At 46.7% G+C, this 27,539-nt stretch overlaps 1 protein-coding gene across 1 annotated transcript; it reads right to left on the bottom strand.

Moving 5' to 3' along the window:
• Window positions 1-11,732: 11,732 nt before the first annotated feature.
• C13H20orf85 (chromosome 13 C20orf85 homolog) lies at window positions 11,733-27,528 on the bottom strand. Its single transcript, NM_001075198.2, is given in 4 exon segments — window positions 11,733-12,133; window positions 18,474-18,575; window positions 19,981-20,062; window positions 27,406-27,528. Coding segments are annotated over 4 exon segments (375 nt in total). The 5' UTR covers window positions 27,435-27,528; the 3' UTR covers window positions 11,733-11,971.
• Window positions 27,529-27,539: the final 11 nt, after the last annotated feature.

The following is a 27,539-nucleotide window of genomic DNA, read 5'->3' on the forward strand; positions in this document are numbered from 1 at the left end:
CCAGTAACAGCACCCGAAAAGGCTGCTCTTTAATCCCTTGCTGACAGTCCCTCTCCCAGGTAAGGATGGTGAAAGGGAGGAACTTCTTTTGAGTTCTGTTTTGGTGAACAGCGTTTTCCCCCTTGGGTTTGAAATGAAAAGAAATCTACACGTTCAGACAGACAAAATAAGTATGAATGCTGACTATGTGCCAGACTCTTCTCTCCCTGACTGCACAGCAGCCCCAAGAGGCGGTCACTACTGTAATCCCCTCTTTGGAGATGTGCAGGCTACCCGGGCTTAGTGGGGCTTAGAGATCTCCCTGTGGCTCCAGCTGGGTGTCCTGTCCGCTCCCTCTCAGCACTCACCAAGTGCCGAGGAGCTCATGGCCGCCCAGAGCAGCCCCCAGCCAAGGCGGTGGGAGTGGAGGATGAACACCCAGCTCTCTGTCTGCAGGTGAGACGAGCAGTGGATGCTGGGTGCCCCTCCCCTAGTTTTTAGGTGGGCTTGAGTGGGACTCCCTGGTGGTTGTTGGCCTTGATAACACCACCCTTGTCCATCATATGGCCACCAGAAATAACATTATTGGTGCTGTTAATTGAGCACTTAATGTATGCCAGGAGCTGTGTCGAGGGCTCTTGCAGAGTTTGACTTATTTGTTCCTTCGGCAGACCCATTTTATGCATGAAGAAAGGTCCCAGGTCCCAGGGTCACAGGATTCAGACCCAGGTGTGATGGCCTTAGCTAGCCGCATGAACCAGAGAGTGAAGCAATGGCAGGTGGAGTTTTTCCGGGTGTGAAGAATGAATGGATGCTCCCAGGACAGTCACTTTGGATGGCTCCAGGAAGCCTGATGTCTCGGGTGTTGGTGTGTCTGCAGGAAGCTGGGACGCATCCCAGGCTCTGAGAGTCACACCTGGAGCTGGAGGATTCCACCCCCACTCCATGCCAACTGTGGTGGAGGGACTTTTGTTCATCTTTCTGCATTTTTTCTGCATTTACTTACTTTTTTTTTTTAACCATAGGTGAGTAGGCATTGCTTCTCATAATTTGAAAAGAAAACCATAAAAAATCAAGACTTTCAGATGAGAGCACATTTAGAGATATATTAACTGAGAAAATGTAGCTAAAATGAGCTCTTAGCAGGATGCTTGGTCAAAAGTGGTTTCTGAGATGAAGACAAGTGGATGGCTGAGGGGTTGGATCTGGTTGATCAGTGCCTGCCCACTGTCCCCTCCAAAGGGCAGAGTGTGTTGCTCCCCTCTGAAAAGTCACACCCTCAAGGACCCAATAGTTACTGACATACTGTGCTGATCACATGTTATTAATCCTTTTACTTCCCACAGTAACCCCATAAGGCAGGTATTACTATTATTCCCATTTCTCATCAAGATGGAGGCCCAGAGGAGTTAAGTAATTTGCCAAAGGTCACACAGCACAAAGGAGTGGATCAGGATTCTAGCACCAGAATTTGGCCCCAGAGGCAGCTCCCGACCCCTTGGGGAAGGTGCCCCCTCTGACTGCCTGACACCCCCCTCGATTGGTTCTCCAGCATGATCAGCACAAAAAGCAGACATTTCCAGAGTTGATAAATTCCCTGTGGGCCAATCAGAGACTTCGAGGTCCACAGAGAGAGCATGATGTCCTCCAAAGCAAGGGTTCAGGGTCAGCAGACCCAGGTGTGTGAGACATTGCTGCTCTACCCCTGCCTCTACCTGCAGCCTCGGATGGGGAAACTGGGGCACAGAGGTGCCAAGCTCTTGTCTAGAGCCAGCTGCCAAGGGGCAGGCCTCCTGCACCTGCTGGATGTGGACCCCGGGCCCACAGGTGAGTGCTCCGTGGCCAGCCTCTGAGTTATGGTAACAGGAGCTGGCAGGGGTGCTGGCAAGCTCCCGGCTCTCTGGAGCACCCACCCAAGCCCCACTTCCACCCCCTCCCTCTGCCCCAGTCCCTCTCTCCTGGCCAAACTCCCGGCATCGCTGTGACCTTCTCAGGTGTCTCAGAGCCCTGGTCCCAACTGGCTAGTTCTCCCTCTGGATCCGTGGCTGTTGGGGTGACATCTTCACGAGACGATCAACCCCAAGGGGCTAGGATGCCTGGCCTGGCTCAGTGCAGCCCTGGCACAGAGCAAGTGCTCACCCAAGTACGTGCTGATGAATGAAGAAAAAGAGAACAAATGAATGTGGTGAGCCCTCGGCCTGGAGGTGTCACAGGGTGGCTGAGGGGTAGGGAGGCAGAGTCGTCAGCTGCAGCCAGGATTTGGTTCCATTTTCTCATAGAAGGCGGAGAAGGCAATGGCACCCCACTCCAGTACTCTTGCCTGGAAAATCCAATGGACGGAGGAGCCTGGTAGGCTGCAGTCCATGGGGTCGCTAGGAGTCGGACATGACTGAGCGACTTGACTCACTCACTTCACTTCTCATAGAAGGAAAACAAAGAATGCGTGCTGATCACGGAAGAGGCTTTTGGATTTCTCTCCCCAGGAAAAGCGGCTGATTCCTTATATTCAGCTGTCCTGGCCCACAGGTCTGTCTGGGAGAAGAACTTTCCTCCCCCTGGTGGGTGGGGGGCTGGCTGTGACGCCTTGTCTTGGACAACCTCTGTCCCTCCCTCGACCTGAAGCACTGGGGAGGGGTTGGTGGCGGTTTAGTTGCTAAGTTGTGTCTGACTCTCACGACCCCATGGACTGTAGCCTGCCAGGCTCCTGTGGCCATGCAGGCAGATTTGTTACTGACTGAGCCACCAGGGAAGCCGGATGGGGGAATGGTGGGGGTTGCAATCCAGTCTCTCAGCCCTGGGCCCCGCACTTTGAATAGTGTGGCCAAGTGGCTGAGGCTCACAGACTGCCTGAATGGAGCCAGGCTTGTGACAGCTGCTCTCCATTTCTGTGGCGAAGGAGGAAGTAGCATGGATCTGCAGTTGCTGTGCTTTCATGAACAATTTCCTCCTCAGGGCGTGGGGCTATCACCTGGCTCAGGGGCCCCAGCATCTCCAGGTGAAGGGAAAGAGCCTCGTAGGGAAGCCCACCCGTCTGACCCCAGGGGCTTCCTGGTCCTCAGGAGAGGGCACAAGCGTTTTTTGCTGCCACCTCCAGAGGCTGTTGCGGGGAAGGGCAGAAGTCAAGAGGGTGATGATCCTGGCAGGTGGGGGCCCTGGCTGGTGCCCTCCCGCCTGTGCCGGGCTCTACAAGCCAGACAGGTGGGGGAGGAGACGGAGGTGGAGAAAGACGATGGGTGGCGGGGGGTCCCCAGATGGGTGGCAGTGGCGGCTGGCTTTTCTGTGCGTGTCTGGCTGGTGACCTTTCTGAGGAGTGGATTCAGAAGCGACTGCTGTTTGTCGAGGCCCAATTCAGAAACATCCTCAGTGTTAAATGTCAGGCCCCCACTGTCACCAGGAAGCAGGAGGTGCCTCTTAGTAGGAGGCAGACTGGCTGACACCAACAGGGTGAACGGACGCCCCCCGCTCTGCCAGCCCAGGGTTGGGGATTTGAGGTGCTCCTTGGGGATTGGAGCAGAGCGTGGGTTGCAAGCATCTGGAGTGTCTAGGAATCGGCAGGCTCCCCGCCCTGCTCTGTGGGAGGCTGCCCACCTGGTGTGTGTGTGTGTGCGTGCGTGTGGATGTGCGTGGTGCCTCCAAGCATAACCTGATAATTGCCTCTCCCCCAACCCTGAGGGCACCCACTCTGCATGTCACCCCTCATGCTGACAGGGCCTGGGCTGAAGTGGTAAGATCTCTTCACAGGGTCAGGCGTGCTGGGCCTCGCTTGAGGTTGACAGGGGGCATCTGAAAGGCCATTTTGGGGGGCCAGTCCCTGGTGCCTGCAAGCCTAAGGAGGGGAGGTGGGGGCCAGCAGCTTCTCCAAGGACTTAGTAACAGTCCTATGCATTTGGATTCTTTCCGAAGAAATTAGAGAAGTGTTTGCCCTCTGTGAGTCCACGTTTATTTCCCTAACTCTAAGCCCAGGAATAGTTTGGTCTGGGATGGTAACGTCCCAGTCCCCCGCTTCATATCCCACATCTCAGGGTCCGTGAGAGTGGCTTTGGACCCTCTGCTCCCTGTGCTGGGTGGGGCTGAAGTGATAAATTGCAGGCACTTAGCTCTTAATCTCCAGAGGGGACCCTGAGCTTCTTGGCCTTCTGGCTAAGATTAAGTGCAGAGAGGACCCTGAGCAGGGGATAAGACACACTCCTGTTTGCACAAGAGAGAAGTTGTAATAAGCATTTTCCATCCACCTCCTGAGCGTTGATTTCCTTAAATGGCATCTGAACAGCATCCCAGGGCCTGGAGGACTGGAGCCACAAACCTGCCTGTCTTGGAGCTTGCCACCTGAAGCCAAGCCCCTGGCCAGTGTTTCAAAAGTTTGGCAGGAAATTAAATGTATCTCCTAAATGAATCTCCTAAATGTATCCAATGGATTTATGCATTTATTATTTACTTTTAAACTTTTTAATACTGAAGTCTATCATAATACATTCTTCCCTGGTGGGTCAGATGGTAGAGAATCTGCCCACAGTGTGGGAGACCTGGGTTTGATCCCTGGGTTGGGAAGATCCCCTGGCGAAGGGAATGGATACCCACTCCAGTATTCTTGCCTGGAGAATCCCATGGACAGAGGAGTCTGATGGGAATATGCATGCATCATAAGTGCTCAGCCTGATGTGTTTTCACCAACAGAACATGCCTGTGTCACTGGCATCCAGACTGAGACCTGAAATGTGACCACCCTCTCCTGTTGCCTGTCCCAGCCCCAAAAAGATGCTACCATGCTGACTTCTCTCAGCATCCATTCGGTTTGTCTGTTTTTGCACTTTATATAAATGGAATCATACAACACGTTCTCTTCTGTATCTGGCTTCTCTGGCCCAGCATCCTGCAGATTTATTTTTATCTCTGATCCCACCAGAACTGTTTTCCTGAGGCTGGGAAAGATCCCACTAAACAGGTCCATGGGGCGGAGATGGCCAACAGAGGCAGTGACCACATGGCCTCCATGAATGACTGAGATCTGACGTGGCAAACTGGTGGCTTGAGGGCTGGTTGTACTCAGCTTGCCCTCTGCAGTGGGAAATATATGTCTCTGTGTTATCTATGTCGGGTATATAAAAATATATATATAAAAGAGTAATTTCATGCACATTACCCAGAATTGACAACTTAATATAACTTTCAGTCATTTTAAGAAAAATTGAGCTGAACTCACATTACGTAAAAAGAACCATTTTAAAGAGTATAGCTCAGTGTTGTTTCATGGATTCACCACGTTGTACAATCATTGCCTCTGTCTAGTCCCAAAGCTTCTTTATTGCCCCAAGAGGAAACCCTGTACCCATTAGCTGGCGATCCTCAAGCCCCCTTTCTCCAGACCCTGGTAGCCACAGATCTACTTTCTGTCCCTGTTTATTTGCCTAATCTGGACGTTTTGTGCAAATGGGAGCATATAATGGGCGATCTATGTTTGGCTTTTTTCACTTGCATCACATTTCTGAAGTTCTTCCATGTTGTAGTACGTCTCAGTAACTTCTTCCTTTTTATGTCACTTTTGCTCAAACTCACTTTTTTCTGTATTTTTAACTGAAGGATAATTGTGTTGGTTTCTGCCATACACAAACATGACCGAGTCATTTTTTTTTAAAGCAGAGGAAACAGCTTTTATTGATGAGTTATTTCCAAAAACCACACAAATGGTGTTAGCTTCTGCTGTGTAACAAATTACCCTCAAACTGAGCGGCTTAAAACACCATTTGTGACCTCCCAGCTTCTGGGGGCCAGGAGCCTGGGTGCAGCCTGTCTGGGTCCTCTGGGTGGGGGTCTCTCGCAGGCTGTGGCCATCGCAAAGCTCCATAGGGAAGGATCGGGTTCAGGCTTGTTCATGGGATCACTGGCAGGATTCAGTTCCTCATGGGCCATAGGGTCAAGGCCGTATGAACTGTTGGACAGTGGTTTCCCTCAGTTTCTTGGCATGTGAGCATCTCCACCAGGCATTTCATGACATGGCAGCCAGCCTCATCAGGGGGAGAGAGAGAGAGAGAGAGAGAAAGAAAGAGAGAAACAGGAAGGAGACGGAGAGGAGAACACAGCTGGGCCTGGAGTCATAGCCTGTTGTAAGCTCATCTGGGAAGTGGTGACAATATTTTATGTCCAAGACAGATGACTTACCAATTCCAAACTCCAAAACACTTCCAGGTCCAGAAATACTCATTTGACAGCAAAGTTCATTTGGTAGCAAAATCTGAACCAAGAATCTTTAGAGTCTTGATTCCTTTCAGTGTGAGCATTCATACATTTTACAACAAAAATACAAATGGATTTCATTTGGTGGGGCTGCCCTAGATCATACCAGAAAGTCAAAGTGAAAGAGTTAGTCGCTCAGTCGTGTCTGACTCTTTGTGAACCCATGGACTATAGCCCGCCAGGCTCCTCAGTCCATGTTATTCTCCAGGCAAGAATACTGGAATGGGCTGTCATTTCCTTCTCCAGGGGATCTTCCCAACCCAGGGATCAAACTTGGGTCTCCCACTTTGCAGATGGATTCTTTACTGTCTGAGCCATCAAGGAAGCCCCAGACCTTAGCAGAAGGGTTATGTAATACATAATATATGCACCATCTAAAATCTACAAAGCTCTAAATTCTCAGATACCTCTGGTCCCATGCTGTGGATGCTGAAAGCCCAGGGTCCATTGGGTGGGTACTCGGGTGTGTTTGAACACGTAAGAGCAAGAGATGTGTTTTCCACTAGCTTTACTTCCTTCGATCATGTCATTTTCTTGAAACTCAAGCATCAGAGTTTCTAATTTGTCTTGGATGAGCTGTGTTTGTGACAGCATCCATTCCGAGTCCTTGGCCCGATTATGTTTTGCTTCATTTCCGAGGTCTCTCATTTAGACTGAGGCCGTCTGGATGGTCATTGCTGTGATGTATTTCAGCATCTTGTATCCAGGTTTGCCAGCCTCGTCTTGACCTTGGAAATGTGGTGACATTTATGAGGTCATTTGGACACCCACAAAGAGGTTGATTTCCATAGATTAAATGTCAGTTTGAGACGGTCCAGGGTGATGGACTCCTTGATGCTGTCCACTCCCATTCTCAAATGTCCTTTGGCTGGACATTTCTGCTCCATTACAAGCCCACGAGTGCCAACCAAATTACTCAGGTCGTCTGAATCCAGGGGGTTGGGGTGGGGAGGCTCCGGGCAGTGTCAAGTGAGACGGGCAGGAACGTTGTCTCATTTTTATTTTTCAAATAAAATGTATATGTGGTTAGTTGGTGAATATATTACTGGAGGCAGGAAAAAAAATCCTACCAACTGAGGTTTCTGAGATGTTAGTTCGTTTATAAAACCTAACTACCTGTGTATTGACCAGCACAAAAGGGTAAAAAAGAATCTCTGTACATCAATGTTTTAAGTAGAAGTAGTTTAATGGGGTGTTAGACACATGGACATAAATTGGAGTAAGCATTATCTAAATTAAGTAGCAAAGAGCATTAAATCGTCTTCTGGAAATTTAAATGTGTTTGTGTTCTCATTGTCTGGAGGACGTGTGTCTTCAGATTTTGATTTGAGTCTCTCCCTCTCTTTAAAGAAATCTTAGAGTTTATGGTCACCATGCTGAATGTTACATACAATTGTACATGCCGTACGATTCATCTACCTTATAACTGAAAGTTTGTACGTTTGACCTCCTTCACCCATTTTCACCACCCCCCACGTCTGACAACCATCAATCTGTGCTCTGTCTCTAAGAGACTGCATTTTTTTTTAAGATTTCACATAGAAGTGAAATCATACAGCATTTGTCTTTCTCTGAGTTAGCATTGTGTTCTCTGTCTATCTGTGTTGTTGCAAATGCAGGGTTTCCTTCCTTTTGATGGTGAATGGCATTTCTTTGTATATACACACACCACATTTTCTTGTGTTCATCCATCGATGGGCACTTAGCTTGTTTCCAAACCTAGACCCTGTGCAAAATGCTACAGTGAACACGGAGGTGTAGATATTTCTTCCAAATAGGGATTTCATATCCTTCAGATAAATGCCCAAACGTGGAACTGCTGGATCATATGACAGTTCTATTTTAAACTTTTAGAGGAATCTTCATGACTGTTTCCTATAGCAGCATGTCAATTTACATTCCCACCGACAGCACATAGGGTTGATCTGAATCTCTTGAATTTCTATTCCCTCAAGGAACTGAAGTCCACCAGATCTAAGTATGGATGCGCCCATTTCCTCTGCTGGTACACAGTGGGCACCAGGGCCAGGAGAGCCCTGAAAACCTTTAGAACCCAGACTTCTGGTCTTTCTGAAGGTCCAGCTGTTCAGCCACGGCGTGGTCTGCTCTACTTCTCCAGATCATTTCCTTTGACAGTACTGACCAGTCTCCCTACAGCCTGGCTACTGATTAACACAGACCAACGAATTAAAGTGAGAATTAAAGTTTTAGAAGAAGGATGTCCCTGGTGATACAGAGGATAAGAATCTGTCTGCTAATACAGGGGGCACAGGTTCAATCCCTGGTCTGGGAGGATCTCACATGCTGCAGGGCAGCTAAGCCCATATGCCGCGACTACGGAAGCCCATGTGCCTTAAAGCCTGTGCTCTGAAATAAGAGAAGCCACTGCAATGAGAACCCCACACACTGCAGTGAAAAGCAGCCCCCGCTCGCCACAACTAGAGAGGAGTGAAGGAGTGAAAGGTGCTCAGTCGTGTCCGACTCTGACGTTATGGACTGTTGCCTGCCAGGCTCCTCTATCCATGGAATTCTCAAGGCAAGAATACAGGTGGGTAGCCATTCCCTTCTCCAGGGGATCCTTCCAATCAGGGATCAAATCCAGGTCTCCCACACTGTGGGTAGATTCTTTACTGTCTGAGCCACCAGGGAAGCCCACAACTAGAGTAGCCTGTGTAAAGCAACAAAGACTCAGCACAGCCAAAAAAAAGTTTCAGAAGAGTCAAACCAGATATACTGAATTGGGGTCCAGACAAAAGGGAGCCCATCCATTTTGCTAGACATTTTTGTTGACAAACTGTCATGGAAGATGGCTCTCAGATTCATTTTATGATCAGAAATTAGAACAAAAACAAAAATCAGAATCACATTTGGGCCGCAGGGATGTGCTGTGTCACGCACAGCAGTCAGACGGGAATGTGGTCCTGGTGGGGTCGAGACGAAGCTGGCAGACAGAAGAGTCTGGCTGCTCCGCTCGACTGCAGCGGCATCTGATCACAACAAGGGACATGGGTTTCTTCAAGGGTAGATGCCTTGCCTGCAGCAATGACCGAGATGCCAAAACATTAGGATTTAAGTGGGGAGGACTTGGCCGAGCATCCTGGTGTTTAGTCTACATCGGGCTCAACATCTGGGTGATTGGAGACATCTTTGGAGGTGAATGAGCCACATGACCTGGTCTCATGTGAACACAGCCTGGATCAAGAGCAGTGAAAGACAAATGCTCCGAAGACAGTGTTTTCTGAGCAGGGAGAGGAGGCAGTGAAATCTACTCCAGACTCTGCCTGGCTCCGGCATGGCTGTAACCAAGGACTACAAGCCGGGTGACTTAAGCAACAGGAGTTGGTCCTCTCCCAGGGCAATCCAGGTGTCGGCGGGGCCATGGTCCCTCTGCAGCCTGTAGGGTGGAATCCTGCCTTGTCTATTCCCAGCTTCTGGTGATTTGCTGGCGATTCTCAGCATCCTTGGCTTATAGATTGCTGCTGTTTAATCACTCAGTCATGTCTGACTCTTTGCGACCCCACGAACTCTAACCCACCAGTTTCCTCTGTCCATGGGATTATCCAGGCAAGAACACTGGAGTGGGTTGCCATTTCCTCCTCCAGGGAATCTTCCTGACCTAGGGATTGAACCTACGTCTCCTGCGTTGGCAAGCAGATTCTTTATCATCAAGCCACCAGGGAAGCTTGTGGATACATCACTCCAATTTCTGCCTCATCACATGGCTTCTTCCCCATGTGTCTGTGTCTCCACCTGGCTGTCTCCTCCCTGTGTCTCTGCTCTTCTTACAAGGACACCAGTCATATTGGATTAAGTCTCCCCGCCCCAACTCCAGTATGACTTCATCCTAATTTAACTAATTCCCTCTGCAATGACCCTGTTTCTAAATCAGGCCACATTCACAAGTGCTGGAGGTTAGAACTACGACAGATCTTTCTTGGGGGGTACACGGTTCATCCCGTAATACCTTGGCCGTCTGTTTCTCAGGACCTGAAGAGCTGTGGCATCTCTCCTTTGTATGTGTGGCCCCTGGGATATCAGCAGGATGACTGAGGGATTTCCTGGCGGCCGTGGTCCATGTGATCCACGCGGCAGGCGATAAGGGCAGGCACCATGCTCAGAGGGAATGACCAGGCATCTTGAAGGGCTGATTCTCTTGTGTTCTGGCTCTTTCAGGCCAGGTAGCCTGTGAGAGCCCGAGTTGCCTTCTCTGGTTTGGAGGCAAGCCTTGGGGGGCAGAGAACCATCGAGAAGGCTGGGAGGAGGCTCTGTGCTGTGCCTCTGTTCTCAGTGTCTGATCAGCTGGCTCCGCAGCTGTCTGCGGCCAGGCCCCATCCCCCACCCCCAGGGTAGTAGGGAGACCGATCCCTCAGGGAACATCCTGCAGACTTTATAGAGAACCACTCCCCGAACAAGAGCAATTCTCCCCCAGGGCCTGTGGGGTTCCGACACTGAGCCCAGAACTTGGAGGGGATGGTGGCCCAGACTCAGCAATAATCCTCTCCCCCTAGCACTGGGTGCCCCAGAGTCACAGAGCCCCTTTAGAAGTGTGCTAGTTGAGGCCTAGCATGCTAGGGTCAGGGGACGTTTCTAGATGAGGGAATCTTGGGTTGGTAAAGCATACCCACCACACCTGATCAGGAAGGTGAGCAGGAGGATGGGTGGGCCTCGCAGGTGGGTTCCACCAGGTACAAGTGCTTGCAGCCCACCTCGGTCAAGCAAACCCAGGGAGGAACCCACCCCATAAACAGTGACACTGGGACCACCAAGAGGAGGAAGGAGCGTGACGTCAGGGAGGGCAGGTAACTGATGTTGCTGCCCCTGCCCTGCCCACCCCGGGGCTGAAGGAGACACCATCCTCTGCTACTCAGAAACGAAACACAGGCCTCCACAGGCCACGTGTAAACTCTCCCCCTCCGGCTCCCTGGGGTCCAGCTGGTGGGGCCCAAGGGCCTGTTGGCTGCTCCTCTTGGTCCTCTTGCACCAACTGGATGCCCCACTCCCCACGTCCACCCCCATTTGTAGGAACTGGAGCCAAGCCTCAGAGATGGCAGTGAACTCAAATGCTGACCACAGGGTGGATGTCAAAGGCCCCCAGGGGAAGGACGCTGGCCAGCTCAGCTGCTGTCTTTGCTGTAGTGGGTGGGAGGGTGGTTGGGTGGGGGGCGGACCAGGTCAGGATGGGGTTTCTAGGGAGCACTGGGAAACCCATCCTTCCTGGAAATCTGTGCTCACTGCTAATTTTGTGCTTGTTTCTGCTTTAAAGCTGTTGACATATTGCCGATATCCTGGGGAATGACTGGGGAGGGGTCCTCAGAGCACGTTATTCCTCCTGAAAAGCAGGCCCAGGGGTGCTGAGGTACAGAAACACCTGGCCAACCACCTCATCTTAACAAGGATGGTGAGAAAGGGGATGGAAGACGACAATAAGGATTTAGACAAATATTTAAAAATGAGATCACATTGTGTCTTTTAAAGCTATCCCTAAAATTTCTCAAGGTATGACAAAATATTCAGGGAGTCTATTTTGCCTTATTCATTGCATTAGCCAAGAATGAATGCATTACAAGAATGTTCCAGAAGGGAAGAACTGATGAAAACGTCTAAGGACTGTTTTGTGTTCTTTGCAACAGCATCCCATGAACACGTGTTGGGGGGAACTCTGACCTCGGGGGAGGCCTGGAGCTTGTCCTTTCCTGGGCACGGGCACTGGGGCTGGTGGTCTGCCCTTCCTTGCCCCAGGGGCCGGGGTCTCCATCTGGACTCAGTGTATGCCTTGTTTCGGCCAGTTTAGCTCCTTGGCATATGCCCCTTTGCAGCTTCTGATCTCATAGTCGTGCTCCAGACACTTGTTCAGGCCTGGCACCCCGGACCGCCAGCCGATGAAGCCCTGTGTGGTCTTCGGGACTGGGGGGGAGGGAAGCACCTGCAATAGAAGGACAGAGGATGAGTTGCCTTGGGCCACAGCCACAGGAGGTGTGTCTCCAGACGCATCAGGATCGGCGTGTGAGACCTGGTGTGGAGAAGACAGAAAGAACCCTGGTACAGGCCACCAACAGACACATGGGTCAATGGAATAGAACAGAGAGCCCAGAAATGAACTTGCACTTCTATGGGCCCTTAATCCACCTGAAAGGAGGCAGGATATATAATGGGGAAAAGACATCCTCTGGAAAACATGGTGTTGGGAAAACTGGACAGCTACTCAATGGCTCAATGTGTAAAGAATCTGCCTGCAATGGAGAAGACATGGGATACACAGGTTTGATCCTTGGGTGGGGAAGATCCCCTGGAGGAGGAAGTGGCGACCCACACTTCAGTATTCTTGCCTGGATAATCCCATGGACAGAGGAGCCAGGCGGGCTATAGTCCATGGGGTCACAAGAGTCGGACGTGACTTGGTAGCGAAACAACAGCATGGGAAAGAAGCAAACTGGTCTACTTCTCACATCATGCACAGAAATGAACTCAAATGGATTAAAGACTTAAAGCTAAGATCTGAAATAATAAAACTTCCAGAAGAAAACATTGGCAGCACACTTTTTGATGTTGGTCTTAGCAATAATTTTTTGGATATGTCTCCTAAGGCAAACGTAAACAAGTGGGTACTACATCAAATGGAAACTATCAATAGGACAAAAAAGGCCGCCTATTGACGGGGGAAGATATTTGCAAACGTATCCGATTAAGGGTTAATATCCAAAATGTACAAAGAACTCGTATAACTCAGCATCACAGAAACAAACAACTTAATTGAAAGGTAGGCAGAGCACCCGAGTAGACATTTTCCCAAGGAAGATATAGAGGCAGTTAATAGTCACACGAAAATGTTCAGTGTCACCAAACATCACATCTGTCAGAGTGGCCATCATCAAAAAGACAACAAGTAATGTGCTGGCAATGATGTGGAGGAAAGGGAACCCTCGTGCACTATTGCTGCTGCTGCTGCTAAGTCACTTCAGTCGTGTCCGACTCTGTGTGACCCCATAGACAGCAGCCCACCAGGCTCTGCCGTCCCTGGGATTCTCCAGGCAAGAACACCGGAGTGGGTTGCCATTTCCTTCTCCAATGCATGAAAGCGAAAAGTGAAAGTGAAGTCGCTCAGTCGTGTCTGACTCTTAGCGACCCCATGGACTGCAGCCTACCAGGCTTCTCCGTCCATGGGATTTTCCAGGCAAAAGTACTGGAGTGGGGTGCCATTGTTGGTGGGATGTAAACTGGTGCAGTCACTGTGGAAAACAGTTTGTTAGAAAAGTAAAAATAGAACTATTGTAGGATCTAACAATTCCACTCCTGGATATTTATCTAAAGTAAATGAAAGCACTAATTCAAAAAGATATATGCAACTCTATGTTAATTGAACATGTTAAAGAAAGCTGAGCGCCAAAGTGTTGATGCTTTTGAACTGTGGTGTTAGAGAAGACTCTTGAGAGTCCCTTGGACTGCAAGGAGGTCAAACCAGTCAATCCTAAAGGAAATCAACCCTGAATATTCATTGGAAGGACTGATGCTGAAGCTGAAGCTCCAATCCTTTGGCCACCTGATGCGAAGAGCCGATTCACTGGAAAAGACCCTGATGCTAGGAAAGATTGAGGGCAGGAGGAGAAGGGGATGACAGAGGATGAGATGGTTGGATGGCATCACCAACTCAATGGACATGAGTTTGAGTAAACTGTGGGATACAGTGGAGGACAGAGGAGCCTGGTGTGCTGCAGTTCATGTGGTCACAAAGAGTTGGACATGACTTAACGACTAAATGGCAATAAATGTTAACTGAACCATTATTTGCAATAGCCAAGATAAGGAAGCCATCTAAATGCCCATCAATAGGTGAATGAATAAAGATGTGGTCTGTACACACAACGGGATATTACTCAGCAATAAAACTAACGAAATCTTCCCACTGGTGACAACATAGGTGGGCCTAGAAGAATTCTTAGCAGTGAAATAAGTCAGACAGAGAAAGACAAATACTGCATGATTTCACTTACATATGGATTCTTAAAAAACAAATGAACAACAGAAACAGAGTCACAGAAACAGAGAGCACACAGGTAGTCGCCAGAGGGGAGGTGGAGGAGGAGAGAAATAGGTGGAGATTAGGAGGTACAGACTTCCAGCTACAAAATAAATGAGTCACGGTATGAAACGTAGTGTGGGGAATATAGTCAGTAATTATGTAATATCTTTGTATGGTGACAGATCATAACTAGACTTGTGATCATTTTGAAATGTTTAGAAACACTGAGTCACTATGCTGTATAACAGAAACCAACAGCATTGTAGGTCAATTATACTTCTAAAACAAACTCATAGGAAAAGAGATCAGTTTTGAGGTTACCAGAGGAAAGGCTGGAGAAGAGGGGGATAGGATGAAGGTGGTCAAAAGGTACAAGCTTCGAGTTATAAGATAAAAAATACCAGGGATGTAATGTACAACATGATAAATATAATGAATGCTGCTCTATGTTATATACAAAAACAGTTACGATTAAGAGAATAAATCCTAAGAATTCTCATCACAAGGAGGAATGTTTCTCTAGTTCTTAAATTTTGTATCTGTATGAGATGATATGCTAAGTCACACCCCACTCCAGTACTTTTGCCTGGAAAATCCCATGGATGGAGAAGCCTGGTAGGCTGCAGTCCATGGGGTCGCTGGAGTCAGACACGACTGAGCGACTTCACTTTCACTTTTCACTGTCATGCATTGGTGAAGGAAATGGCAACCCACTCCGGTGTTCTTGCCTGGAGAATCCCAGGGACAGGGGGAGCCTGGTGGGCTGCCGTCTATGGGGTCGCACAGAGTTGGACATGACTGAAGTGACTGATGGATCTTCACTAATCCTAGCGTGATAATCATTTCATGATGTACGTAAGTCAACTTCTGATGCTGTGTATTTTATACTTACTCAGTAATGTATGTCAATTATAGGTCAATAAAGTGAAGAAAAAAGTCAGAAAAGACAGAAAGAAGAGCCAGTGTCCCTAAGTAAGTTTCACTGAATGTAAGTACGCACTAACCCGCTGGACTCACAGATCACATGTTCCCTGAAAATAATGATCAATCATCAAACATGTCTTTTTATCTCATAACGTTTAACATATTTAATTCATGACCTCCAGTAAAATAACTTTCATTTGGTAAAAGAGCAAAAAAGAGAAACAAAAGCAAGGTGCAGATATATAGACTATTATAGTTCATAGTTGTTCAGTTGCTAAGTCGTGTCTGACTCTTTGAGACCCCATGGACTGTAACCTGCCAGGCTCCTCTGTCCGTGGGATTCTCCAGGCAAGAATACTCGAGTGGGTTGCCATTTCCTTCGCCAGGGGAGATTCCTGACCCAGGGATCAAACCTGTATCTCCTGTGTCTCCTGCATTGGCAGGCAGGTTCACTACCACTGAGGCACCAGGGGAGCCACAGTTTATAGTGCCCTTTATAAAATATATGGCAATATTGTCAGATGGTATCCTGGCAGTTATAGACCTTCCAGATTTGATTAGAAGGCTTTATGATACGTGTGTAAACACACACACACACACCAAACCATAGATACCACAGGAGTGAAAGAAATTGATTTTAATTAAAAACCAAAAAGGAAATGGGATTCTATCTGAAATGAAAAAATACAATTTCATTTGTCAATTCCTTGAAATTTGAAAAATTTTTGGAAAATGAGGGTGAATGCTTATGCGGGGTTTGCCTTTCTATTTGAAATAACCTTCTGTTCTGCTCTTATGGGGGGATTTGAACCAAGACAGCAGTGAGGAATATTCGTTCAAGCAGAAGAACTGAGATGAAGAGGTTTAATATGCTTGGGGTTATGAGTTCACGCTTAGCTCAAAGGATCTTTGAATGAGGCGGTGGCGAGAGGGGACAGTCCTGGTGGGCCAGCTGCCACTGGTGGCAGAAGCCCCTTAACATATGTTCTTGATGAACTATTAACATTAATCTCCTGAGAGGCCCCATGCAGGGAGGGTCATGAACAGATGCTGGCGGGGCCAGTTTCCTCCAGCCAGCAAGTTCTCCACAATGCTGGTCCAGACTGGCTGTCAGGCACACAGACTAGCTTTCAAGTCCAGCTTGTAAGAGAAATGCAGTCAGAATCCACCCCGGGAGCTCACACTTCACCCATCAGACTGGCAAAGAGATGAAGACACCACCGTCAACAAAGGTCTAGAGGGAAAATCTGTGAAGGGCAACATTACCGCCATCTATGAAAAAGGAAAACGCAAACATGTTTTGACCTGACAATCCACCTCTCAGCATTTATCCTAAGACATCCTAATACCTGCATGTGCATGCACCAAGATTATTGTGGGAGGCTGACTGCAGCCCTGCGTGTCACAGCAGGCGCCTGGACAGCCCACATGTCCATCCCCTGAAGACCCATTCAGTCACAGCCCCTCCACACCACGGAAAACTATACAGCAATGTAAAAGATGGAGGCAGCTGTGTGTTCTGAGATGGGATGACTTGGAAGATAAACCGCTAAGAGAAAAACGATGTATAAAATGTGTAAAATATGGTATAAATTGTGTATATTAGCTGCTCAGTTTGTCCGACTCTTTGTGACCCCTTGAACTAGAGCCACCAGGCTCCTCTGTCAATGGGATTTCCCAGGCAAGACTACTGGAGTGGATAGCCATTCCCTTCTCCAGGGGATCTTCCTGACCCAGGGATTGAAACCGGGTCTCCTGCATTGCATTCGTTACCAGCTGAGCCACCAGGGAAGCCCGTCCAGGGTTAAGGGAAGAGTTATATAAATTATGGTCAATTCGTACAATTAAGAAAAATGCAGTCATTAATATATTAATGATTCAGAATGCTATGGGTGACTGCATGGAAAGATAAATAGGCTATATTGTTGAATGAAAAAAGATTACAAAGCAGTCTGTGGAATTTTATTTTTAAATATGTATATATGCATGTATGAGTTTGTGTGTGTGTGTGTTGAAGGAGTAGCTGAGGATAGCACTTAAGAGCAGGGCTCTGAAATCAGATACACTTGACCTTGGAAAAGTTGTTCAGTCTTTGTCAGCTTCGGTTTCCTCAACTGCAAAATGGGTTTGATGGCAGTTATATCCATTCTCCAGGGATGTTGTGGAAATAAGATAATCATGTAAAGCACTCAGTATGGGGAGCAACTAAAGGGCAATAATAAAAGAATATGAGCCAGCATTTACTGGTGGTACATGAGGCGTAGAAGGCATCTGGAAGAACTCCCCAAAATGCTAACCATGGGTCAGTGTATGTATATGGATATTTTAATTTATGATTTATATTTTGCTGCATTTCTAGAAAAGTCAGCAAGTCTCTCTTGCTGTATAATCAGCAGAGGAACCCTCTCAATATCTCAGTGGAATGCATTCTTTCATTCATTCAGCTAATAGGTCGTACCCACTGAGCACCTAACTCAAACAAGCTGGCCATCCCATCTGACCCTGAGGGTGTCAGAGAAAGAAAATCCAGAATCGAACTCACCCATCCCTGGCCTCCTTCATCCTGAGTTTTCATCCCCCCTCCCCACTTCGGGACACGGAAGTGCCTGCTCCATAGGTGGATGGAGAGCAGAACCCAGGATTAAAATGACAGATAAGGCATGAGAAGGGCTTTCCTGATGGCTCAGACCATAAAGAATCTGCCTGCAAGGCAGGAGACCTGTGTTCGATCCCTGGGTTGGAAAGATCCCCTGAAGGAGGAAATGGGTACCGACTCCAGTATTCTTGACTGGAGAATGTTATGGACAGAGGAGCTTGGTGGGCTACAGTTTATGGGGTCGCAAAGAGTCAGACATGATTAAGCCACTAACACTTTCACTTTTCCCATGAGAGAAGACCAGGGATATACAGAGCTCAGCAACTTCTAGAGGCATCTACCCCACATCCACATCTGACTGGTCTTTGGTAGGAATACTATCTATGTCTTCTCCCCTCTGGATGACCCAGTCACTCACTCAGCAACAAGAGTGACATTTTAAGAAGGCAATTCTCAATATTCCGCAGCCCTGCTTCCCTCTGCAAATCAGGCTCAGATCCCAGTTCCTTCCTCTGGACTCTAAGGTCCTGCACATATAGGGACCAATAACCTGCTGTGTCTCCCATGTGTGGGCTTAGGAAGGACTGGAAACCCATGTCCCTGTGGCCTGGGCACTGCTGTGTCCTTACCTGTGCCCAAGGCTTGGCCCACCTGAAGCAACACTGTTTCTGGTGGGGTGGAGATTTCTTACTTAGGAAAACAAGTACTTAAAAAGATTTTGCGAACCTTGATGTATTTCTCCACTGGGGTCACCGGCCGGATGCGGAACCGCTCAGGAAGCTCGATTTTGGGCTTTGGGGTGGCTGGTTCTTCTTCACACTTGATCAGCTGAAACACAATCCCCAGAGGCAGGGCCCCACTGGTTGAGCTTTCGGGAGCTTCCTTTCGCAGTGCCCCCAGAACAAGACTCTTCTCAGTTGACAAAGGCGGGACTCAGGTCAATGTTAGAAAGGGGCAGAGTGGGGACCTGCCGGCAGCCCAGCTCAGGCCCAGGCTCTCCCAGACTGCCCATTTACTGCCCTACCCATGATGTGAGAACATGTTACAGCTTATGGACTCAAACTAAAAACCTGCCAGCAAGGTTCAGGACCAGCCTCTAAACTAGGAGGATAGCCTCCAACCCCCCAACTTTTAATTTTTAAAGCAATTTTGAGCTCTTCAAAATCCTGATTTAATTACACATGAAGACTATTAATACAGATTCCTTTATGCATATCATATTAATAAGGACTCATTTTATGCATAAAATTTCAAATTGTGTAACTCTCCAAGTATTAAGAAAGCTCATTAAGAATGGCATAATTTCAGAGCCAGTGGGACAGGGTGAATTACAAAGGGGGTTTATATGGTCTAGAATCAAGTACGTTTTGAATTATGCGGCCCTTGAGTGATTCTGCCTCACCTCTAGAGAAACGTGGTTTCCTCATGTTGTGTTCTAGGGATCTCATGGAAGTTTGCAAACCGCTGGCCACCATGCTGGTGAAGTCCACACAAGCCCACATATATGTGGGTCTTTATATGGTGTTTTATAAATGGAGCCACTATTCTAGACTCAGACATTTTCATTAAAGCATCTGAATTTCCAGACTCTCTTGAACAATCAGAAAATGCAGCTGAGTCTGTCTTGCCTGTGAACCCTCAGCAAGGCTGATCTTGGTGCCTCTGGCTGGGGTTAGAGGTCTCTGCTGATGTCCCCAATACTCCCTATTTATTATCTCTGGTCCCTTCCCTCATTTCTGGTGTAGGAAATACCAAGAGTTATTTTCCTAATAATCTTGCAGATATTCACTTGGCCTCTCCTTTCTTTCCCTCTGAACCTCACAGTCACCCAATGAGGCAGTGAGGACTATCACCCCATTTTACAGATGGCAAGTCCAAGGCTGAGTAGCCCTGGAATCAACCAGACCAGCATCTTCCTTTGGTGCCTTTCTTAGCTGTGTAACTTTGTACTTTTTAGAGCTCAAATTCCTCATTTGTAAAATGGGCCTCAAATAGCATCCTTCTCTGCACAGGGCTTGTCTTATGGATTCAACAAGCTGGTTTGGATGAAGCACCTAGAATGTGCCTGGCATGTAGTAAAACTCAATAAATTTTTAAATCAAAGGAACTTTCAGGTGTCAGCCATCTTCAACATGCTCTATAAATTTATTCCTTTGAATTAAACACTTCATAACCACTTATTCTTGGAAATGATTGGGTCTATAACCTCCAGGGTCATCAACTTTACATTTACCTCCTCGAAGGGTGTTGATAAAAATCCCCAATTCTGGGCCCAGTTTTGCCGTGCTTCGTTTTCAGCCTTCAGGCGATATTTCCTGGGGGGAGGCGGGGGGAAGAGTTCTTAAGTGATGTACAACATTTGAAAAGGGTTGACATAGCAAACCCTAAAAGCTGCCCTGGGGAGAATTTGACCTTCATTGATGCACCTGGACTGAGTGATGATTCCCAAACAGGGAGAGAGTGGGAGGCCCTGTCACTGGGGGATTGTCATTCATGAAAGGGAGACACGTGTCTTAGAACCAGAGATGCTGGTTGGATAGTACATCAAGGACCAGACAAGACTAGGGCTGCCTCTGCCCTAGGGGTCATCTCGATACTGGATCCCTTATTTTAGGGGCCCTTGGACCTGCAGTAATGGGGGAGTGTTAAATCATGATGGAGGTATAAGTAAAGTTCCTTTGTTTCCAGAGCAAGGACCAGGGCAGAGTGAGGTACTAGGGTGCAAAATTTAAGGAGGCACCCATTCCCAGTTCTTGCAAGGGCAGAGCCAGAACCTGCATGACCGTGACAGGGAGCCCTCCTTAAACACTGCACCCCAGGCCCCTCGTTTGTTCCACCCTAATCCTGGCCCTGCTTTTGCTGCACACGTGATATAATTTATACATAACTACCCACGAGCTGAGGTGAGTTTCAGTTGAAGTGCAGGTGTGTCTTTTACCAAAAAACTGATTAAACATTTATTCATTTGGATTTTCAAGTTTCCTTTCCTCTTTTGGAACCAGTGTCTGCACCCCAAGCCCCCTTTAATGTCTCAACAGTTTCTGAGGCCCAAGCTATTTCCCCGGGGGGGAGGGGCTGAGCACCTAAATCAGTTAAACCACTCAGTCATGTCGGATTCTTTGCGACCTCATGGATTGCATCATGCCAGGCTTCCCTGTCCATCACCAACACCTGGAGTTTGCTCAAACTCATGTCCATTGAGTTAGTGATGCCATCCAACCATCTCATCCTCTGTCGTCCCCTTCTTCTCCCACCTTCAATCTTTCCCAGCATCAGGGTCTTTCCCAATGAGTCAGTTCTTCACATCAGTAGCCAAAGTATTGGAGTTTCAGCTTCAGCATCAGTCCTTCCAAGGAATATTCAGGACTGATTTACTTTAGGATTGACTGGTTTGATCTCCTTGCAGTCAAGGGACTCTCAAGAGTCTTCTCCACACTGGTACGACCCAGAGGGATGGTATGGGGAGGGAGGAGGGAGGAGGGTTCAGGATGGGGAACACATGTATACCTGTGGTGGATTCATTTTGATATTTGGCAAAACTAATACAATTATGTAAAGTTTAAAAATAAAATAAAATTAATTTAAAAAATTAAAAAAAAAAAAAAGAGTCTTCTCCAACACCACAGTTCAAAAGCATCATTTCTTCAGTGCTCAGCTTTCTCTATGGTCCAACTCTCACAATCATACATGACTACTGGAAAAACCATAGCTTTGACTAGATGGACCTTTGTTGGAAAAATTATGTCTCTGTGATTCAATATGCTGTCTAGGTTGGCCATAGCTTTTCTTCCAACGAGCAAGCGTCTTTTAATTTCACGGCTGCAGTCACCATCTGCAATGATTTTGGAGCCCAGAAAAATAAAGTCTGATCTCACTGTTTCCATTGTTTCTCCATCTATTTGCCATGAAGTGATGGGACTGGATGTCATGATCTTAGTTTTCTGAATGTTGAGTTTTAAGCCAACTTTTTCACTCTCCTCTTTCACTTTCATCAAGAAAGTGATGAAAGCTCTTTAGTTCTTCTTCGCTTTCCTCCATAAGGGTGGTATCATCTGTATATCTGAGGTTACTGATATTTCTTCTAGTGATCTTGATTCCAGCTTGTGCTTCTTCCAGCCCAGCATTTTCGCATGATGTACTCTGCATATAAGTTAAATAAGCAGGGTGACAATATACAGCCTTGACGTACTCCTTTTCCTATTTGGAACCAGTCTGTCATTCCATGTTGAGTTCTAATTGTTGCTTCTTGACCTGCATACAGATTTCTCAGGAAGCAGGTCAGGTGGTCTGGTATTCCCAGAAATTCTGGTATCTCTTTCAGAATTTTCCACAGTTTGTTGTGATCCACCCAGTCAAAGGCTTTGGTATAGTCAATAAAACAGAAGTAGATGTTTTTCAGGAACTCTCTCGCTTTTTCAATGATCCAACAGATGTTGGCAATTTGATCTCTGGTTCCTCTGCCTTTTCTAAAACCAGCTTGAAAATCTGAAAGTTCACGGTTCATGTAACTGTTGAAGCCTGGCTTGGAGAATTTTGAGCGTTACTTTGCTAACATATGAGATGAGTGCAATTGTTCAGTAGTTTGAACATTCTTTGGCACTGCCTTTCTTTGGGATTGGAATGAAAACTGACCTTTTCCAGTCCTGTGGCCACTGCTGAGTTTTCCAAATTTGCTGGCATATTGAGTGCAGCACTTTCACAGCATCATCTTTCAGGATTTGAAATAGCTCAACTGGAATTCTGTCCTCTCCACTAGCTTTGTTTGTAGTGATGCTTCCTAAGGCCCACTTGACTTTGCATTCCAGGATGTCTGGCTCTAGGTGAGTGATCACACCATCATGGTTATCTGGGTTATGAAGATCTTTTTGTATAGTTCTTCTGTGTGTTCTTGACACCTCTTCTTTATATCTTCTGCTTCTGTTAGGTCCATACCATTTCTGTCCTTTATTGTGCCCATCTTTGCGTGAAATGTTCTCTTGGTATCTCTAATTTTCTTCAAGAGATCTCTAGTCTTTCACATTCTATTGTTTTTCTTTATTTCTTTGCATCAATCACTGAGGAAGGCTTTCTTATCTCTCCTGCTGTTCTTTGGAACTCTGCATTCAAACGGGTTTATCTTTCCTTTTCTCCTTTGCCTTTCACTTCTTTTCTTTTCTCAGCTGTTTGTAAGGCCTCCTCAGATAACCATTTTGTCTTTCTGCATTTCTTTTTCTTGGAGATGGTGTTGATTACTGCCTCCTGTACAATGTCATGAACCTCTGTCCACAGTTCTTCAGGTACTTGGTCTATCAGATACAACCCCTTGAAGCTATTTGTCACTTCTACTGTATAATTGTAAGGGATTTGATTTAGATCATGGTAAAGTATCTGTCTACAATGCAGGAGACCTGGGTTCAACCCTGGGTCAGGAAGATTCCCTGGAGAAGGAAATGGCAACCCAATCCAGTACTCTTGCCTAGAAAATCCTATGGATGGAGGAGCCTGGTGTCCATGGGGTCACAAAGAGTCAGACACGACTAAGAGACTTTACTTTCACTTTCTTTTCATACCTGAATGGTCTAGTGGTTTTCCCTACTTTCTTCAATTTAAGCCGGAATTTGGCAATAAGGAGTTCATGATCTGAGCCACAGTCAGCTCCGGGTCTTGTTTTTGCTGACTGTATAGAGCTTCTCCTTTGGCTGCAAAGAATATAATCTATCTGATTTTGGTATTGACCATCTGGTGATGTCCATGTGTAGAGTTTTCTCTTATGTTGTTGTAAGAGGGTGTTTGCTATGACCAGTGCATTCTCTTAGCAAAAACTCTGTTAGCCTTTGCCCTGCTTCATTTTGAACTCCAAGGCCAAATTTGCCTGTTACTCCAGGTATCTCTTAATTTCCTATTTTTGCATTTCATTCCCCTATAATGAAAAGGACATCTTTTTTGGATGAGCATGGACCTGCCCATCAGAACAAGACCCAGTTTTCCCTACAGTCAGTCTCTCCCAACAGGAAACTTCCATAAGCCTCTTATCCTTATCCCTCAGAGGGAAGACAGAATGAAAACCACAATCACAGGAAACTAACCAAACTGATCACATGGACCACAGCCTTGTCTAACTCAATAAAACTATGAGCCATGCCATGTAGAGATATCCAAGATGGGTGGGTCATGGTGGAGAGTTCTGACAAAATATGGTCCACTGGAGAGGGAACGGCAAACCACTTCAGTATTCTTGAGAATACCATGAACAGTATGAAAAGGCAAAAAGATAGGACACTGAAAGATGAACTCCCCAGGTCAGTAGGTGCCCAATATGCTACTGGAGAAGAGTGGAGAAATAACTCCAGAAAGAATGAAGAGACAGAGCCAAAACAAAAGCAACGCCCAGTTATGGATGTGACTGGTGATGGAAGTAAAGTCCAATGCTGTAAAGAACAATATTGCATAGGAACCTGGAATGTTAAGTCCACGAATCAAGGTAAATCAGAAGTGGTCAAACAGGAGATGGCAAGAGTGAACATTGACATTTTAGGAATCATTGAGCACCTAAAGCTGAGTCTATTTCCAAAGAAAGTGTAACATGAGACAGAAAGATGAGCCATATATGTACTTAAAATATTCTAGAGCCACATTTTTAAAAAAGCGAAAATAAACAGGTAAATTTAATTCTGGTGTCACTTTTTAGGGGCATGAAGTTTTTGAAATCTAGTGTTTTATATTTATGCTGCTGCTACTGCTAAGTCGCTTCAGTTGTATCCGACTCTGTGCGACCCCATAGACAGCAGCCCACCAGGCTTCCCTGTCCCTGGGATTCTCCAGTCAAGAACACTGGAGTGGGTTGCCATTTCCCTCTCCAATGCATGAAAGTGAAAAGTGAAAGTGAAGTCGCTCAGTTGTGTCTGACTCCAGCGACCCCATGGACTGCAGCCTACCAGGCTCCTCCATGCATGGGATTCTCCAGGCAAAAGTACTGGAGTGGGGTGCCATTATAGCTCATTCCAATTTGGAATAGTTACCTATCCAGTGCTCAACAGCCACTGTGACATGGGGCAGAACAGTCTAAGGGCTTAACTGGCTCTGTTCACCAACGAGGGGCCCTCTGATTTGGGTCTTGAAGGATAAGTAGGAGTTTGTTTGGTGGGGGAAGAGAGAAAAGGGCATTCTAAGCAGAGGAAACAGACCCTGCTATGGTAGTATAATATTTCCTACTGTGGGTACCTGGATAAAAATAAAGATTAAAAAAATAATAATAGCCTGTATTTATTGCAAATAACACTGGCTTTCCATTTTCAAGAGTGATATAAAGTTTTCTATAAAAAGAAGTTTATTAGGTCAAACAAAGCTAATTTAAAGAAAAATATGAAGTGACTATTACAGGATTTTCAAGGAAATGGTATAAGTCTTAAGAGATGAAAATAAGATAACTGAAGTTTAAGAGGTTAGCAATGATGGTTTGTTGTTGCTAAATATCCCCTGGTGAAGGGAAATGACTACCCAGTCAAGTATTCTTGCCTGGAGAATTACATGGACAGAGGAGCCTGGCAGATTACAGTCCACGGGGTTGCAAAGAGTTGGACACTACTGAGTGACTAACACTGCATTTATTTATTTGTATCTAAATTAGTAACTTTCCATATTGGTTAAAACTTCAAAGAGATGGGATATTACCTAGCAATGGGACAGAAAGGCAAATAGAAACATCCATTATAGATGTTTACTGAATATGAATTTTTTAGAAAATGAATTTAATTCTTTAAAACTTGTTGAAAAACCAGGATAAGCAAGAGTAAATATAAAGTGCTCTCTTTCGAACTGAACAAATACTCAGTTCAGTTCAGTCACTCAGTTGTGTCCGACTCTTTGTGACCCCATGAATCACAGCACGCCAGGCCTCCCTGTCCATCACCAACTTCCAGAGTTCACCCAAACTCATGTGCATCGAGTCGGTGAGGCCATCCAGCCATCTCATCCTCTGTCATCCCCTTCTCCTCCTGCCCCCAATCCCTCCCAGCATCAGGGTCTTTTCCAATGAGTCAGCTCTTCACATGAGGTGGCCAAAGTATTGGAGTTTCAGCCTCAACATCAGTCCTTCCAATGAACACCCAGGACTGGTCTCCTTTAGGATGGACTGGTTGGATCTCCTTGCAGTCCAAGGGACTCTCAAGAGTCTTCAACACCACAGTTCAAAAGCATCAATTCTTCGGCGCTCAGCTTTCTTTATAGTCCAACTCTCACATCCATACATGACCACTGGAAAAACCATAGCCTTGACTAGACAGACCTTTGTTGGCAAAGTAATATCTCTGCTTTTTAATATGCTGTCTAGGTTGGGCATAACTTTCCTTCTAAGGAGTAAGCATCTTTTAATTTCATGGCTGCAATCGCCATCTGCAGTGATTTTGGAGCCCAAAAAAATAAAGTCAGCCACTGTTTCCCCATCTATCTACCATGAAGTGATGGGACCGGATGCCATGATCTTAGTTATCTGAATGTTGAGCTTTAAGCCAAAATTTTCACTTTCCTCTCTCACTTTCATCAAGAGGCTTTTGAGTTCCTCTTCACTTTCTGCCATAAGGGTGGTGTCATCTGCATATCTGAGGTTATTGATATTTCTCCCGGCAATCTTGATTCCAGCTTGTGCTTCTTCCAGCCCAGCATTTCTCATGATGTATTCTGCATATAAGTTAAATAAGCAGGGTGACAACATACAGCCTTGACGTACTCCTTTTCCTATTTGGAACCAGTCTGTTGTTCCATGTCCAGTTCTAACTGTTGCTTCCTGACCTGCATATAGGTTTCTCAAGAGGCAGGTCAGGTGGTCTGGTATTCCCATCTCTTTCAGAATTTTCCACAGTTGATTGTGATCCACATGGTCAAAGGCTTTGGCATAGTCAATAAAGCAGAAATAGATGTTTTTCTTGAACTCTCTTGCTTTTTTGATGATCCAGAGGATGTTGGCAATGTGATCTCTGGTTCCTCTGCCTTTTCTAAAACCAGGACGAAGCTAGTGGAGGTGATGGAATTCCAGTTGAGCTATTTCAAACCCTGAAAGATGATGCTGTGAAAGTGCTGCACTCAATATGCCAGCAAATTTGGAAAACTCAGCAGTGGCCACAGGACTGGAAAAGGTCAGTTTTCATTCCAATCCCAAAGAAAGGCAATGGCAAAGAATGCTCAAACTACCACACAATTGCACTCATCTCACACGGTAGTAAAGTAATGCTCAAAATTCTCCAAGCTAGGCTTCAGCAGTACGTGAACCATGAACTTCCAGATATTCAAGCTGGTTTTAGAAAAGGCAGAGGAACCAGAGATCAAACTGCCAACATCCACTGGATCATGGAAAAAGCAAGAGAGTTCCAGAACAAATATTAAGATTTTTTAAAACATTGGGTAAATCTTAAAAATAAGCACTCAACCGTCGGCTCTCAACAAGCAAAGCTTTGCGGAGGGCTGTAGGGCCAGATGCAAAATGTTTCACGCCTCTGTGGTGGGCCAAAGAGAAGAGAAAGAGAAAGGCTCTTTCCGCAAGGCACCCCCACCACCTCCAGCACACACTCCTAGCGCCCAGAAGTCGACCACTTCCAGGACTTGGTGGGAAGACTGAGGCTGCCAGGTGTGCACACTTTGGGTGGGAACGGTCCAGCCCACTGGGTTACTGAGTCCCCGGCCTTACCAGATCTCATCCTGGGCCACGAGGTTCATGCGCTCGGCCGCAGCCGTGCTGATCGGTTTCTGCGCCATGGGGCCTGGGGTCTCGGCACGCCCCCGCGCGCTCAGGCCTCGGGCTCAGCGTCTCAAGTCTCCTTG

Source organism: Bos taurus, chromosome 13 (assembly GCF_002263795.3).
Source record: "Bos taurus isolate L1 Dominette 01449 registration number 42190680 breed Hereford chromosome 13, ARS-UCD2.0, whole genome shotgun sequence".
Taxonomy (NCBI): Eukaryota; Metazoa; Chordata; class Mammalia; order Artiodactyla; family Bovidae; genus Bos; species Bos taurus.